The 17,321-nt window shown below is 32.9% G+C and overlaps 2 protein-coding genes and 1 long non-coding RNA gene across 4 annotated transcripts; 1 reads left to right on the forward strand and 2 right to left on the reverse strand.

The window, feature by feature from the left end:
* Positions 1 to 2,624: 2,624 nt before the first annotated feature.
* LOC127073436 (uncharacterized) lies at positions 2,625 to 3,376 on the reverse strand. The gene is made up of 2 exons (XR_007785758.1): positions 3,098 to 3,376; positions 2,625 to 3,009 (listed from the first exon to the last, which is right to left on the reverse strand). It is a non-coding gene; the product is annotated as an uncharacterized LOC127073436 (long non-coding RNA).
* A 2,733-nt stretch (positions 3,377 to 6,109) lies between these two features.
* LOC127073439 (uncharacterized) lies at positions 6,110 to 7,300 on the forward strand. The gene has a single exon (XM_051014586.1). It carries the CDS (start codon positions 6,220 to 6,222, stop codon positions 6,796 to 6,798), a length of 579 nt encoding a protein of 192 aa, XP_050870543.1. The 5' UTR covers positions 6,110 to 6,219; the 3' UTR covers positions 6,799 to 7,300.
* Positions 7,301 to 8,227: 927 nt separating this feature from the next.
* On the reverse strand, positions 8,228 to 13,066 carry LOC127073437 (sugar transport protein 7). Of its 2 annotated transcripts, none has more exons than XM_051014584.1 (4): positions 12,644 to 13,066; positions 9,994 to 10,313; positions 9,073 to 9,699; positions 8,228 to 8,946 (listed from the first exon to the last, which is right to left on the reverse strand). In XM_051014584.1, exons 1-4 carry the CDS (start codon positions 12,786 to 12,788, stop codon positions 8,482 to 8,484), a joined length of 1,557 nt encoding a protein of 518 aa, XP_050870541.1. In that variant the 5' UTR covers positions 12,789 to 13,066; the 3' UTR covers positions 8,228 to 8,481. The 2 variants fall into 2 exon arrangements, with proteins under 2 accessions (XP_050870541.1, XP_050870542.1); XM_051014585.1 differs by lacking the exon at positions 12,644 to 13,066 and adding an exon at positions 10,971 to 12,631.
* Positions 13,067 to 17,321: the final 4,255 nt, after the last annotated feature.

Here is a 17,321-nt window from a genome sequence, read left to right on the forward strand (position 1 = left end):
GATGAATAAGTATGCTAAAGAAATTTTCCCCAGAATTCAATTGGTACTTGAAAAAAACGAGAAAGCAAGCAGGAGGAGGATGGACTCCGACTTGGCATGGTGATGATTACTTGGCCATTTTTGGAGTGACAAATGGAATTGAAACATATTGTGTCAACCTAAAACTGGAAACTTGTACATGTAGAAAATAGGACTTGTCTATGATCCATTGCTTCCATGCCATTACATGCTTTTGGCAAAACAAAAACACACCAGAGGATTATGTGTATGTTTATTATAGGTTTGTAATGATCAATATATCATAACTGTTATTATATGTTGTTTAATATATGCTTGTTAATATTATGTTGTATATGTATGCAGGAAAACAACTTTTCAGCAAACTTATTCACATATCATATACCCAACCAATGGACCACAACACTTTGGCCTGAACATGACCAATTACCACTCCATCCGCCATTGATGAGGAGGGAAATTCAACATCCCAAAAAGCTAAGGAACAAAACCAATGATGAACCAAGAAACACACATGTGTTACCAAGCAAACTAACAATTGTTACATGTCACAAGTGTGGAGCAATGAGGCGTAATATGAGGAGTTGTAAATGGAAGAGAGATGTTAATATGGCTATACCAAAAGGTGGTAACCATACCAAGAAATCTAAGATCAATAAGACTGCAATTACCAAGAAGAATGTAGTTATTGATAGCGCGAAAATGCATCATGTTTTTAGACTCGTTTCACATATTATTTATCGTTATTTTACTATGTTTTGTCACTGTTACGTCTTATTCTGTCCGTGTTTTAGGTACTTGTTAATTATAGAGCATATGCGTGTACGAAGCAAAAAAAGGAGCGAAATGGTGAAGAAAAGTGCAAAAATGCAGCATTCTGGTGCATGGCGTTCCCCTTATGACGTCCGCCATGACACCAGAACACGTCAGCCTCTTCATTAAAGCTCATGGCGTCTGCCATTTGCCTTCAGTTACAGAATACGTGGAAGTGGGTTGGACTCACTCCTTCCGACTTCCCTACTTTTCCTCAACTACCTTGGAACATGAACGAAGAAGTTTCATAGTGTTATAACCCTATATAAGACGCTCTTGTACCTAGTTTTCGACATCCGGAGATATAGGCAAAGCGCTGTCGGTTTAGTTTGAACACAAATTATATTTTCAAGTGATAATTACTCGAATGAGTGATTACCACAAACTAGTCTTAGGATTTGCTTGTACTCTTGGATCAACAATCTTGTTGTTATAATTGAAGTTTATTCCAGTTCCATTTTTACTTCCAGTCCCACATTTATTTTCCGGCATTTTCAGGTTCTTTATTACATTGTTTTATTATTATTGTTATCAAATTTTATATTTGTCCAAGTATGTTGTTTTCAATTGCAAATACTATGTTTAAGTTGTTTTCAACTAAGTTCATGTCTAGCTAAACCCTTTTGAGTCCGGTTTGGGAGGACCGCCGTTTCCGACGGGACTCAGTAATGAAATTTATTTAAGGACTTTATTAAATTCTATTTTGGTATTTGTTTCTAAGTTAAATTAATACGATTTGTTACGAGAGTGAGAATCAATTAAGGTTCGAGCCGACACTGCGAGAGCGTGGGGGTCGAACCCAAATAGTATGAACGAGGCATCGATCCTAAAGATGGCGAGAGCATTTTAGGAATCGATTAGGACTTGTTCAGTTTTTAAAATACGTTTCTTAATTAAAATGGGCGAGCGAGATCAAAATCTCATGGTTAGAGAGCGTGTCTTTATTCAATAGCGCGAGAGTGTGAGGTTTAATCTTTAAACTAATATTTTTTACTAAGCACGATTTAACCATAAGTCTGAGTCAATCTGTTGCAGAGTCTCTGAGGTGCGCAGAATCCACATTCGGATCTCTTTTTCTCTTTATTATCATATTTTCTAAGTTAACTTTAGTTTTAGTTTTTATTCATTTAATCAAAGAAATCATTCGCGTTAGCTTTACATAACATCGATAGATAACATTAGTTTGATTATTAGTCCATATGGATTCGATATCTTTTAAAACCACACGATAAACTGTACGCTTGCAGTTAGTAATCTGACAGACTTATATAGTCACACGATCAGTTACCAAGAAGATCAAGAAGAAAACCACTCAAACTGAATTTTTTTATTCTTCATAAGCACCAATCCTACACAACCAAGCCAATCTTAGATTTAGCATGTTGAAGTGCTTTTTGTAATGTCTTTGATGAAACTATTTTGTAATGAATGCACTGTAGCTTGTAATGACCAAATTTTTTCATGTCTAAGTTTATTTTGTAATGATTTCACTGCAACTTGTAATGACAAGCTTCTGTCATGCCTAAGTTTACAATTACCAGTTATTATAATGAACACGTTCTTATGTTAATGAAATGATATTTTGAAACCGAGATGTTTACATATAAAATGCTAATACTGTGTGATTAAATACTGATACAAACTGATATATACATACTGATACATCATGATATAAATTATAACATCTAAACAGACTCATATAAAAACGGATACAAATTGATATGGTATATGGCTATTAAAATGCATACTAATAAAAACTGATACAAACTAATGCATCCAGACAAACTGATATAAAAAACTAAAATGCCATTACAATGCAAAATGTTATTACAATTTCATAATAACTTCATAGTACATACTGAAACACATTTTCACTCATATATCACAACTTTTACAACCTGTATTGCACAACCTGCATTTCAAGGACTATGACCTACTTCATTATATTACACATGACTAATCCTATTAGTAATACAAAGTGATGAACACACTAAATTTCAACATCTTCTTCATGAACTTTATTTTGATCTTCATTTCCTCTTCTTTTTTCTTGACTTCATTGCATTTTATTTTTTCTTCTGTTAAATTCTGCCGTAGAGAACATATTACATCCTTGGCTCTTGAAGACATTTCTTTATCATACTAGAAAAGATGGTTACACCTCTTATAACCCTACAACTAGATTTACGAAAAAAAATGAGGGATTCAAGGGATTTCAAGAACCAGACATTTAACATTAAATGGATAACAACAACCAAATCATTACCTTAAACATCCCACAACCATAGAGCACAACGACCTGAGTTCGAATCTGTCCAATATGTCATAAATAGAGATTCCAAACCACATATGCACTTGTCTAAATATGAACGCGAAGGCTTCCGATAACTCGATTTGTTGCATTGGGACACGATGAATAGAAACCTTTTGGCTCAAATCGACTGAAACCACACACAATTTGAGAGGAAAGAAGACAATTTCTTTTAGGATTTAAGAAAGGGGGAGAGAAGCTCAAGGAAAAGATGATTTCCTTGTATATGCTTTTAAAAATAGTAATTATTTTCATTTTAATGGATAATATAAATAATTAAAATTATTTAATAAATGATTTAAATATTAATTCAAATAATGTCAAGGCTTTTAATGAGGTGACAAAAGTTAAAAAATGCCTCATCATTCATGCACATGCCAATTGAGCAAAAGAGAGTGATTTGTCAAGGGGACCACCAAAAAATGATGGAATCTTATAACGAAGATCAAAAAGTTGATTTTTTTAAACAAAGACTAAAAAGTTATCAAAATAGATACATGGGACCAAAACTACATTTAATTATAAAAATATTTGTCACTAATGTATTAAAAACACGGTATAAATATTTGAATGGTAAAAGTAATTCTATTTTAAAATCAAAAAAATAAATTCAACAATAAAATATTTATTTTATCATAAAAGAAGAGAGAAACATAATTTAAGTTTATTTCAATAAAAGAGAAATTTAATAAAATATAATTCGTCTTATATTTTATTCAAGCTTAATAAAAAAACTAAATTGGTATCCAAATTGTTCTACTTTTAAAAAACCAAACCAATTACTAAAATAAAAATTTGAGTATCCATTTTGTTATTCAAATATAAACCGTTACCATTATAAAATTTGGTTTTGTTATTGGGTATCCAAATTTTACTATACCTTAAATTTTTATATTTGTCTATTTTAATATTTTATCACATTATAAATTAATATTATATTTTATTTTTTTTTAATTTTATAAAAAAATTATTTTAAAAATAAAAGTCAGAATTTTTTTTTCATGAAAAATATTATATTTGGATTTTTTTTCGAAAAAGTTATATTTGGTATTTTTTTTCAAATAAAATTATTATTTTCTTCTAAATAAAGAAAATATTTCTTACCAAAAATATATTGTATTTTTTTCAGTAAAAAAAATTCTTTTTTAAAAAAATTTAGATTTTTTTTGATAATTTTTTTAATTTTCAAAAAGGTTATTTTTTCAAATATGCAGAGTAAAAAAACTTTTATTTTAAAAAAATAATAATTTAAAGTTTTTTTTTTTATAATTTCAGAATAGAAATTATTTTTTATTTTCAATTTTTTATTTCCATTTTTTTAAAAATAATTTTTTTCAGTTATTTTTATTTTTTGGAATAATTTATTTTTTAAGATTTTTTTTCTCATTTTTAGAATATATTTTATTATTTTCAATTTTTTTTGATAAATATATTTTTTTGAATATTTGTTATTTTTTTTATAAAATTGGTTTTGAAATTGATTTTTTTTAATAAATAAAAAATAGATTTTAAAGAAATTGATTTAAAACTATTTTTTAAACTATTTTTTTGTGAAAAATCGATTTAAAACCGAACCGATCCACTTATCCATTCATTTGTTAATTAATTTTTTTATATCTTTTAATTAAAACGAGAGTAGTTATAATATATTCATTATAATTTTTGATATAAGTATATATTAGACAAATGTTTATGATTAAGTAATTAGTTTCATAGAAATTAAAGAATTAATTCTAATTAATATATTTTTAAAATAATTAAAATATAAAACTAATAAGAGATGCATTTCTCGTCAGTACTAAATAAAAAAACATGTGAAATATTTCTCACAAATAATAAAAAAAAATACAAAATATTTTTTTTAATAATAAATAAAAATACAAAACTTATATTAATTACTTACAAGTAAAAAATACAAAACAAATATTATCTCATATATAAAATAAGACAAGATAATTATTTTTAGTTAATATTAAAAATTGATGCGGATATCATCTAATATTTCTTTTAGTTTCAATGATAAATATCTGTGTCAATTTTTAGATTCAATTTTAAACTTCTCAATTGTTTAATCAAATGTTATTATTATAATAAATTGTTTAATTTTATGGTTAAAATCCACTAAAATTATCGATTGTTGAGCTAAGACGACTTTACTAATTCATTTGATTTAATACAGTTAATTTTCAACTCAATTTTAAATTATGTTTAGTCTAGATTTGATTTGTTTATTAAAAGAAATTTGATTTGTTAAGAACAATTGAAAGATTGGACTTGATTTGGAATTTAAAAGCAAATGATAATCTATATTCTTAAAACACTTGTTAGTAAATTAAATATATAAACTTTTTTAATTAAAAAATATATATTATATTTAGTTTCTTAAAAAGTTTAGAGAAAATCAAAACAAAAATTCAATTTGTTGATTTCTTCCAAATTTATATTTTCCTTAAATTAAATATAATTTCATTCAAATTTACAATCAAATTAGAATTAAATTAAATGTAAATAAAAACATTTCAAAAAAAGTAAAATTATAAGAAAAATCAACATAGTGCATGGAATTTCTTATCATTATATATTTTTTTATAAAAGAGATAGATATCTCCGTCTAAAAGAAATAGATAAAAAAGAAAATCAAAGATAGAAGTTTAATTCGAAATCAAATTAAAAAGAGAAAAGAAAACCGACCAAAAAAAGAGAAAAAAAGATATAGTTTAAATCGAAACGCTCCAAGATATCTTTCAGAGAGAGTCTTCACACGTTCTCCAAAGCAAGGGCTCTTTAGTCATTTCGAGAAAAAAGAGCCGAATTATTATACTATATACACGCACGAACCTGTAAAATATCCAATCAAAATTCAACGCGTAACTAAAAAAACCAAACCGGTCCAAAAAACCCGTCGGTTCAAATTCACACGATTCTATCAATAATAATTCGAAAATAAAATCCCAACCCTGATATTTTCTATAAATAATGACCTTATCATGCTCTCTCTAACATCCATAAAATACAACTGTAATGCTTTCTCTCTCTTCCTCCATTAACACACGTTTTCTTTCTCTCTCTCTCTAGAAATGGGAACCGCAATTCTCCGTTCCCACGATTGCCTTCAACGTAGGTTTCTTCCTAACGACGCCTTGTCAGTCCCTTCCTCACCGATTCGATCTCGAAAAAACTGTAGCCCCAACCCTAACTGCAAGTCCTATGTCAATCAGAATCGTCGCCGGAAACGGAGTCCGGTTTCCACTTCTCCGGCGGCTAAACAAAACGATCGGAGAAAATCCGGTGATCGGACGGTTGCTCCTGTGAATCTTGTTATGGGACAAGTTAAGATTCTTAAAAGAGGTGAGAAGTTGAGTCCGGAGATTAGCGATGATGCAGGACTCGTTATGAAGGCTATGGATCTGGATCTGGATCTAGATTTGGACCAACCGGATTTGGTGTTGGGATCTACGGATCGGTTTGGACCTGATCCAGTAGCCATGCAGAAACAGATTAGGGTTTCGGATTCGAATTTGAAAGACGGAATTTATGCTGGATCGGCGTTTTTTTCTTCTCCTCCTCCGAGTTCCGTTCCGGTTCCTTTGTTTTTGCGGAAGAACGGTGTCGCCACCAGTGATTTGAGGCGGTTGTTACGGCTTGATTTGGAATGATTAGTTGATTTTCGTTTTTTGTTTTTTGTTACTTTTCCGAAGTAGATGATTGTCATGGATGGATGTTTGTTCGCAGTGTCCCTAGTGTGCTTCCTTTATTTTTTCAAGAGGATTGCATGTAGGGTGTGAACGTATGAAGTATGAAGAAGTGTTGAAAGGGAAGCAAAGGTTTTAGTATTGATGAAAAGGTTTAATCGTTCGGTGTTTAGTTCCTGATAGGGGACTTAGTTACAATTAGGTTTTGGGGTTAGTTCATATGTTGATGACAAAAGGGGTGGATCTCTTGTAATTTCCTTAGTCTGATATACGTGAATATAGACTATAGTGTTTGAATTTAGGGTGTTTGATTTTCATGTTGGAGAATAAAGTTGGCTGTTTTAGGTCTAGGTTTCAGGTCTTTGGTTTTATTTTGTGTTTATTTTTCTACTGGTGTACTAGTATTTGTGAAATTCAATTGTAATAGAAGAAAGCTTTTAGTATTAGCTTTACTTTTCTTTGGTAATCTGAGTATTCAATGTTATTACTTTGTTCAGAATTCAGTTATTTTGCTTTATCTATTTGATTAAATATGATCACACTGTAGTGTTGGTTGTCTTCGTGTAAAATAATTGATGCCTCAGATATTTCCGAGGCAAATTCATGATATAGGTTTCCTTTAAGGATTTATTTGGACTGATGGAGATGGAGCGGGGAGTTGAATGAAGTGTTTACTTTGCCCTCTTCCACTACATTTATTTAAGATATTCAAACATAGCTTTAATCATCTTGTGCAACTATGTGCTAGGGTTTTTTATATCACATATAACAGAGAAGCATCATCACTAATTTTAAATTTCTTTTCATGTTATGGAGAATTCTCTAGTGCCTTTATCCAGAGCTATGACTTTTTGGATCACAATTAGTTTCATAATTAATTTTCCTGTTCTGTTTTATTTTGGTTCACATGATCTGTGTATTAAGGAAACTAGAATCTGTGACAGTTAATAATTTAAACAATGGTAAGTCTCTGTTGAAAAGTTCTGGGAGACTATTTTTGTTGCATCAATTCATTCTTTGATTTAATTTTTATTCAAGATGTAATAAACCAGTTCCTGATCTTCAATGGAGTCAGTGATTTCAACCCTTACACGACAACCATTTTGCATTATAAAGGCTACTACAAGCATGTTGTGGAAGAGGCCAAAGATTCTTATTTTTTTTTGTAAAATTCATCCAATCATAGGATTGTTAATTTTTTTTATTTGAACCAGTATTTTCTGTGCGATAATGTAATGACTATTCTCTCAAACCGGGAACGATCCGCAAAACTCTCCCTCAAGATTTAATGCTGTATTCTCTGAAGTCTGGATTCAAATCCATTCTCTCAAGTCTGGTGTCAAATCCAGACCGACCTCTGCATAGAATGTTTAACTATACCAACATTTCTCACTGTAATACTAAATGGAGAGTTTGCTTTATTTGTTTTATGCCTGGGTTCAGTATTTTTGCTGTGTTTTCGATGATTTAGATGACTGCACAAACAGTCAATCAACTTTATCATTTTCCACAAATACAATTAAGAGCTACCCTGTCCTTTTCAACTAACTTTATAGTTCTCTAATTTCTTAATTACACCAAACGGAAGGTAAACTCTATTGATCTGGATAAACTTTTCAGTTTTATACTGCATCATTGTACAGTCGATTACACATCTAAGTGAATTAATTCAGTTCCAGAGTCTTGAGATAATCTATCTGCATCATCCAACAGGATCCTTTTCCAGAACCAGTGTTTCCTCCAAATAATTGACATCTCCTCGATGGGAATTCCCTTCGTTTCAGGTAGGAACAAGACAACAAATATCGTCATGATGCTTATCCACCCAGCAAAAAACAGAAAGATCCCATACTTGAAAGAACATAAAAGGGAAAGGAACGCCTGCGCGATTATGAAAGTGAACAGAAGGTTTACAGCCACTGTGATACTCTGCCCTGCTGATCGAACTTCTAACGGAAATATCTCACTCGGGACTGTCCATCCTAGTGGTCCCCATGACCACCCAAATGCTAGAACAAAGAGAGACAGTACAACTACAACTGATATTGAATAGCTTTTCGACAATTCTTGGTTTTCTCCAAACTTGACCCCCAAAATTAAGGCAGCTATAACCTGTGCATATGAAAAACAAGACTATAATCAATGATAGAACTTATGTGCAGTGCTACATACTGTTTTTACTGTCATAGTTTTTGTAAGCATAATCGGAAATTGCATTAAATGGTGATTTTTCCATACCTGGCATACAATCATTTGTATTCCACCGCTGATGAGTAAGGGTCGTCTCCCCAATCTATCTACTGTTGCAATAGAAATGAATGTTGATAAGGCGAGAACTACTCCAGTCAAGGCTGAGGAGTAGAGAGACGCCGCTCTGCCAAATCCCATGCTTTGAAATAGCATTGGAGCATAAAAGAGAATCGAGTTTATGCCCGTCAGAATCTGGAATGCAGGCATGCAGATAGCCATGACCAACTCTGGTCTGTATCTTTTCTTAAGGATGTTCCAATACGGGTGCTTTATTGAGTTTGCCAATTCACCTGCATCAAGCATATCTTGGAACTCTGCGTCTACCTCGTCCGTACCTCTCATTTTTTCAAGGAGCTTCCTACCTTGTTCCTTTGATCCTCTCTCTACTAAGCTATTTGGAGTCTCTGGAATAAATATGCCTCCGACAGTCATCAAAAGAGTTGGTATTGCAGCAAGGCCGAGGGCCAACCTCCACCCCCATGGTTGAATCTGCTGTGTTCCATAGTTGATCATATTTGCTGTAAAAATCCCAAAAGTGGTTGCCACTTGAAACATCATGTTCAGTGCTCCTCGAAATTGGGTCGGCGCCATCTCTGACAAATAGAGCGGAATAGCCTTCAAAAAGGTATAGTATAACTGAATTATCTTCTAACTCAAACATACTTTATCGGACCCTCGATTGTTTCCATCGCATTACTTCCTTTTTTTTCGTGTAAAATTTGTCGACCCTACATTAACACCCGCATAATTAATGTTGGTAGCCACTTCTCCAAGCTACATTTAATACTCCTACTTTATCTAGACTTTTGGACTTTGGTTGTTCTTCTAATAAAATAAACCTATGTTTTACATAAAAGTTACTATTTTTAAATAAAATGGATACAAGATTATAGAAAAAAAATGCTATACCTGATTTCCAAATCCAATGCCAACACCTTGCAGAACTCTTCCTATGATGAGCATTTCCAGATTAACAGCTGCAGCATTAAGAGCCGAGCCAATGAGAAAGTTGATACCACCGATTATGATACTTGTCCTCCGGCCAAACTTCCTTGTAACTGGAGCTGCAACCAGGGATGCAACAAAACCAGAAATGTATAAAGTAGAGGTAAATGCAGAAATGCCCTGATTGTTATACTTGCAATAGTTGTTTTCATGTGCTTCCAATTTATGTTTGTACACTGCGGGGAAGAAACTCTGAAGAAAGTCATCCATGGAAGCAACCCCTCCTGTTAACCATGACACAGGCGTCAATTTTCTGATAAATTAACTATAAACATTGTTTCTATTTACATATATTAGACAAAGTACATTAATTTTTAGCTTAACGTATGTTTAAGATTGTTATTTTTCTGCTATAACTGATCTGTTATTGGTTAATAGATTGATTCCATCTCATATAGCCTTGCTTGTATCTTCTCTTTTCCTTAATTCAACTTCACGAGGCTATTCAGAAAACTCTGATCAAATCTTAGTAATAACATATTCTGATAAGGAAAATGATAAAAATACAAGACATATTCGTTGAATATATGTTTTCAGTTCAGATTTACACTCTAATTTGGTATCAAGACTAAGGAGGTAAAGTGTCTGTCAGCCATTGTGCGTGGCTTAGACCTCGTTTCCTGAGATGACGTCAATGTTTCATCCTCAAATCTACAAGCATTTTTGAAGTATTGTTGCTTTTGGCTTTGTGTGAGCCCTCTCGATTTTGTCTTTTATAAAAGGCGTCCAGTTGAGTTGAGAAGTGTGGGGGGTGTTTATAAAATACCCTTAGTCTTGATTCACAAGCAATGTGAAACTTTATGGTTTACCGAAATATGATTCATTTCAGATTCTCAAGTTTTTTTTCTAAGAAATCCATTCTTTGAAACAAGCGAACATACTGTTTCTGAGTACTTCACGAATTTGAAAACTGTGTGGAAAGATCTTCGATCACTACCATCTTGCACTTGCAGTATCAAATATGACTGAAGCTATTCGACTCATAACCATCTCCAACTAAGTTTGTTGTCTCAAAAAGTTTCTTTATGGTCTTTGTCACGCAATTCGACAGTGGTTTCTCCAAATTATCAACAACTCTGATTTTTGTTGGCTTTCATCATTCTCAATACGGCCACTATCTCTTCATCAAAACTTATGAATCATCTTTCACTTCTCTTGCTATTTATGCCGCAACATTGTTCTCACAAGAAAATCCATTCAAGATATCAACCTTGTCAAACATTTTTCCACACTCTTCCTTCCACATCAAAGATCTAGGAGATCTCAAATATTTCCTTGGTCTAGAAGTACACCATACCAACAAGAGAATACGTTTATGTCACTACAAATGCCCACCGGCTTATAGATGAATAACCACTCGTTTACTTTACAAATGCCCTCCGACTTTAGTTTTGTCGTTAAAAAATTGAGCCAATTCATGCAACATCCTCCAGCTCATGGTTTTTTTGTTCTTTTCTTCGACTCAACCATTCAACTTAAAGCCTTCAGTGATTTAGACCGGAACCTTGTCAAACATCTCGTCCCTCAACCACTGGATTTATCATTTTCATTAGAACCTCATTAACTTCACGGCGCTCAAAGAAACAAACCTATGTCTTTCATTCATCCTCAGAAGCCAAACAATGGAGCCTTATAATCACCAACTTGTGAGCTGCAATGGCTCGCCTATCTCCTTTAAGATCTTCACGTCTATTTCGTCCAACATGCACTACTCTACTGTGACAGCCATCCACTCGTCACACTGCTATGAATCCAAGCCTTCACAAAGGATAAAGCACTTAAATATTACTGTCACATTGTTAGACAGCAACATCAAGCTGACTTGTTCATCTTCCAGTAGCTTCTGCAAACCAATTAAGCATATCTCTCTACTAAACCTCTTGAACCCTCACCTTTCTGTAAAATACATTCCGCAGAGATTGTTTAACATATACTCTCAAGCTTGAGGGGGACTGTTGGGAGTGAAATATAATTAGTTTAGTTGATTATTATTAGTTAGTCATTCCTCTGACAGTCTTTTGGTTAAACCAGTTACGGTTCTTACTCAACCTAGTTTTTCTTGGGACACCGACATAGGCACGCCTACTTTCATAGGTGTTGGTGCTACATAGATAATTAATTATGAAGAGAAGAGATTTCTATAAATAGGATTAAGTGTCAGATCATCATAAAGGGTCATACACAATGTGCTGTGTTGTCCCAAAAGGTGATTCAAAATAACTGATATCCTGCCATCTAATGCAGAATTTGAGATTTTGTCCAAGTAGAGAAGATGATTGGGAATTGCATCTAAGAAAAACGGCAGAGGGCTTAAAGCATATGAAAGAATACTCAGAAAATGAGATTCTTTTTTCATTCATTATTCTTAAGCCTTATGTCAGCCAAGTACAACCCACATGCCTTTCCTTTTTAAGCTTTCAACACAGATATTCTTAGTAACAAAAACACAAATCGAAACGACAAAGGCTGAATCTGAATAGATCGAAGACGATGAGTAAGTAAAGAAGAACTTTTACAAATCCAAAAACAAGTATCAGATTAAAATAGACGGAACCTGAAATTCCAACGTCATAGCCGAAGAGGGACCCGCCAGTGGCAGCAACAATGCAAGCGATGATAACATGAACTGTGACCCTTCCTTTATAATGTTCTGCCCTTCCCTTACCCACCCCACTACCAGTGTAAGGCCCATCTTCCATTTCCCTATTAATATTATTACAGGAGGCATAAAAGGGACACTAATACTTTATGGAAGAAGAAGAACATACATCACTTCAATTTTATATATACACACAAATCTCTAAAGTGTTTTTTATAGTTGGTGAGAAAACAAGTCTAAAGTAAATAAACGTGTTTGTTCCGTGATTCTTTTATGAAATTGACAAAGGTTCAACTTATTACTATTGACCTTATTTGTAGTTTCTGTTTATTCATTATTGCTCCCGCACTCAACGTAGAAATGAAGACAAGTTTCTGTCACAAAAATTAAAAAAGGAAACCAAGTTTCTAGAATTCAACACAAGACCCGTATGCTACACAGATTCTATTATATTTGTGGGTCCCATTATGATATTGGACTGTTTTTGACTGTGTTAGAGCCTTAAGCAAGAGGTTAGAGATTTAATCTATATTACTCTAGTAGTTTTTATGTATGAAAATTTCGTACAAATTTGAATGATTGAACAGTGTTGTAGATCCACTTGTTGTTAGTATAGTACTCTCGTCATCTATATACCACTCATTGGGTATGTACCTTTCACCCAACCTAATATTGTCACGATCTTCCCTATTCTAAAATGTCATGTCTTGGATTTCGCACCACTAGTTTCCTTATTATAAGTAAAAGCACTGTTTGATTCTTGGTGCTTTTTCTTTTTCACACACATATCCGTGCGTTTTCACGGTTTTTTTTGCATGCAAAGGTACTCACTACATTAAGAATGTGTAATAACTAACACATATTCTTAATACATTTATACATTAAAATTTAAAACTACACAATGAATATGTTGTTTTCTTTTATAAACTCAAGAGGATCTTTAGTACGTACTAGTATATCAACTTTTGTGTTTGGGTATCCGGTGATAAGAAGTCATGTTGTAAAACTAATTATAGTTAAAAGTCGATAAAGTGAATTATATTTTAATATTTTTATTTGAAAGTGAATTAAATAATAAAATTTAAAAATATAAATTCTAACTTCAATTTAAAATTAATTATATAAGCAAAATTAATGGACCGACTTAAGTGTCCAATAAGACCAGTCCAATTCGAACGTCTCAGTTAAGAAATTCTCAAGAAGGAATACGAACAGGTGAACCATCGTCTAAAGGTCATTCCTTATCAACCGTTAGATCTAATCAGACGGCCACTAGCTCTTCATCAATTATATATTTATCCTTAAAATCTATAAATACGTTTAAGGCGCGACTTATGTGAATTTTATGTTGAAAATTATGGACAATCAATGCCCATGAGAGTGTTCCAATATGATAAGAAGTGTGCAATTGAATTAATGATAATAAATACATTATCAATAGTCCCACATAGAAGTGGTACTCACTTTAAAAGTATTTATAAAGACTTCAAAATATAAAACTCAACAAAGGAGATAAAGAGGATAAAGTGTCACATAGACAAATGTGATGATCCCAAGTATTATGACACATGTCTCATCCAAACAAATCAGTGACATCGGCTTTAGGATCAGGTCCCCGAGGGCATGGGCGTAGAGGCGCTAGTTGCGACATGTAGGGGGCACTTGATTTTAATTATTGCTCCTGATTTTCTTTGCAGTTTCAAGCATCAAAATTATGAACCAGGACCTTGTCCAGTTGGATCGCTTTGTTGGAACCAACTTCACCGGATAGCAAGATAAGATGACATTTCTACTGACCGTTCTGAAGGTTCACTATATCTTAGATCCTGACTTAACACCAATTCCTGAACCAACCGAGGATGACTCTGATGAACTCAAGAAGGAGTAGAAGAAACGTAAAGAGGACGAACTTCTATGCCGTGGACATATATTGAATACGCTATCTGATTGTCTCTACGACCTCTATACATATACTCAGTCTGTAACATAAATTTGAAAAACCCTCGAATTTAAATTCAAGACCGAAGAGGAAGGTATGATTTTTTTTTAAATTTTTTTAAATATTTTGATTTTAAAATGATAAACTCCAAGCCCATTCTTCCCCAAGTATAGTTTCTCGTAAATAAAATAAAAGCTGTGAAAATAGACATTCCTGAAACTTTTCAGTCGGTGCAATCATTGCAAAGTACAGAAGAAACGTAAAGAGGATACATTGCTATGACATGGACATATACTGAATACGATATCTGATCGTCTCTGCGACCTCTATACGTATACTCAATCTGCAACAAAAATCTGGAAAACCCTCAAATTTAAATTCAAGATCGAAGAGGAAGGTATGAAAAAGTTTTTAATTTCTAAATATTTTGATTTTAAAATGATAGACTCCAAGCCCATTCTTCCCCAAGTACAGTTTCTCGTAAATAAAATAAAAGTTGTGAAAATAGACATTCCTGAAACTTTTCAAGTCGGTGCAATCATTGCAAAGTTACCACATTTGTGGAAATGCTATAGAAAGAAATTGTTGCATAGTTATGAGAGCTTTTCTTTGGAGAAAATCCAAAGGCACATTCGAATCGAGGAGGAATCGAAGGGCAGGGAGAAATTAGAGTCCGCTAGATTTTCCAAAGTCAATGTTGTTATCGCTAAAGGAAAAAAAACACAATGACATGAAGAACCAACTTGGCCCAAGGAAGGAACATAACAAGTTCAAGAATACTGGCGGCCCGAAAGGTCCAAAAAATGGATGTTTGTGTGCGGTAAACCCGACCACTATGCTCGAGATTGCAGACATAACAAATCCAAAAATGAGATCAATGTAGTTCATGCAAATGACGATATAATCACTACAGTGAGCAAAATAATGGCAATCAAAGGTAAAGTGCATGGATGGTGATATGATACATGTGCTACCGTAAACGTCTCTTATGACAAGACTATTTTCAAAACCTATTATGAGGCAATTGATGGGCAGGAAATACAAATGGGAAATGAAGTACGATCTAGAGTTGTTGGAACCGGATCCGTCGAACTCAACTTCACTTCCGGAAAAAAAGTCACCCTTGTCAATGTGCTTCATGTCCCCGACATGAATTTGAATCTTGTTAGTGGGGATTTGTTGGGAAAATCGTGTATTAAATTTGTATATGAATCAGGCAAACTAATATTGACCTGTAATCGTGTATTTGTTGTAAAAGGATATTCCGCTGAGGGAATGATCAAATTTTGTACTACCGACAATATTATTAATGATTATTCTGCTTACATGCTTGAGTCAGTTTCTTTATGACATAGTAGATTAACACATCTTGATATTAGTTCTATGAAGAGACTAATTAAATATGGTTTGATCTAATGTAATATCAAATGTGAATTATGTATTAAATCAAAGATGATTAAGAAACCTTTCAAGAGTGTTGAAAGAAATATAAATCTACTTGATCGTGTACATTCAGATTTGTGTGAATTTAACGACATGTTAACCCGTGGGGAAAATATATATCTTATTACATTCATCGATGATTCTTCTAGATACACACATGTATATCTTTTGAAGCATAAATATGATGTTTTTAATGCATTTAAAATTTACAAAGCAGAAGTGGAAAATTAATCAAGTAGAAGTATCAAAGTCCTTAAGAGTGATAGGAGCGGTGAATACTTTTCTACTGAATTTGATGCATTTTATGAAGAACATGACATTATATATGAATGTTCCGCACCTCACACACCACAATAAAATGGTATAGTCGAGAGAAAGAATTGAACATATTAACAGATGATGAATGCCATGTTAATGCATTCAGAATTACCGTTTAATTTGTGGGGTGAAGCCTTATTGTCTGCTTGCCACATAATTAACAAAATTCCTTTAAAGGAAACCGGTATTTCTCCATATGAGTTATGAAAGGTAGAGCATCAAATATTGGTTACTTTAGAGTGTGGGTGTGTGTGACCTACTATAAAAACATGGATCCTAAAATAACTAAATTCGGTCCTCGAGGGATAAAATGTGAATTTGTAGGATATGCACCAAACAATAAAGCATATAGGCTTTCAAACTTATAGTCTAATGTAATTGTAGAATTATGAGATGTAGAATTCTTTTAAAATCTTATTACTAAGGATAAGGAATTTGGGTTTCTCGCAAATAAAGAATCTTGTGAAGAAGATTCTTCTCGGATTATAGAGATATAACCTGAAAGTACTTTTCGAATTATTGAAACGTGATCCGACCCTAGGATAAGCAAGAGAATCTGAAAAACAAAGGCTCTAGGACCGAACGAAATCGATCCTAAACTTATTTCCTTTTATTTAATTGAAGGAAATTGTGAGAATTATGCTCGGAGAATTCCTATTATTATTAAAGTAGAGGATGATCCTAAAACCTACAAGGAAGCGACAACTTCAAAGGACTCTTCTTTTTGGAAGGATGTCATCCAAGATAAGAATGGATTCAATTATGTCAAATCACACTTGGGAACTTGTTGATTTACCAAAGGGATCAAGGCTCATTGAATGTAAATGAGTGCTTAAAAAGAAGTATCATAGTGATGGTACTCTAAACACTTATAATACCAGATTAGTAGAAAAAGGATTTAGACAAAATGAGGGTGTTGATTACTTCGACACA

Source organism: Lathyrus oleraceus, chromosome 4, assembly GCF_024323335.1.
Source record: "Lathyrus oleraceus cultivar Zhongwan6 chromosome 4, CAAS_Psat_ZW6_1.0, whole genome shotgun sequence".
In the NCBI taxonomy this organism is placed as follows: domain Eukaryota; kingdom Viridiplantae; phylum Streptophyta; class Magnoliopsida; order Fabales; family Fabaceae; genus Lathyrus; species Lathyrus oleraceus.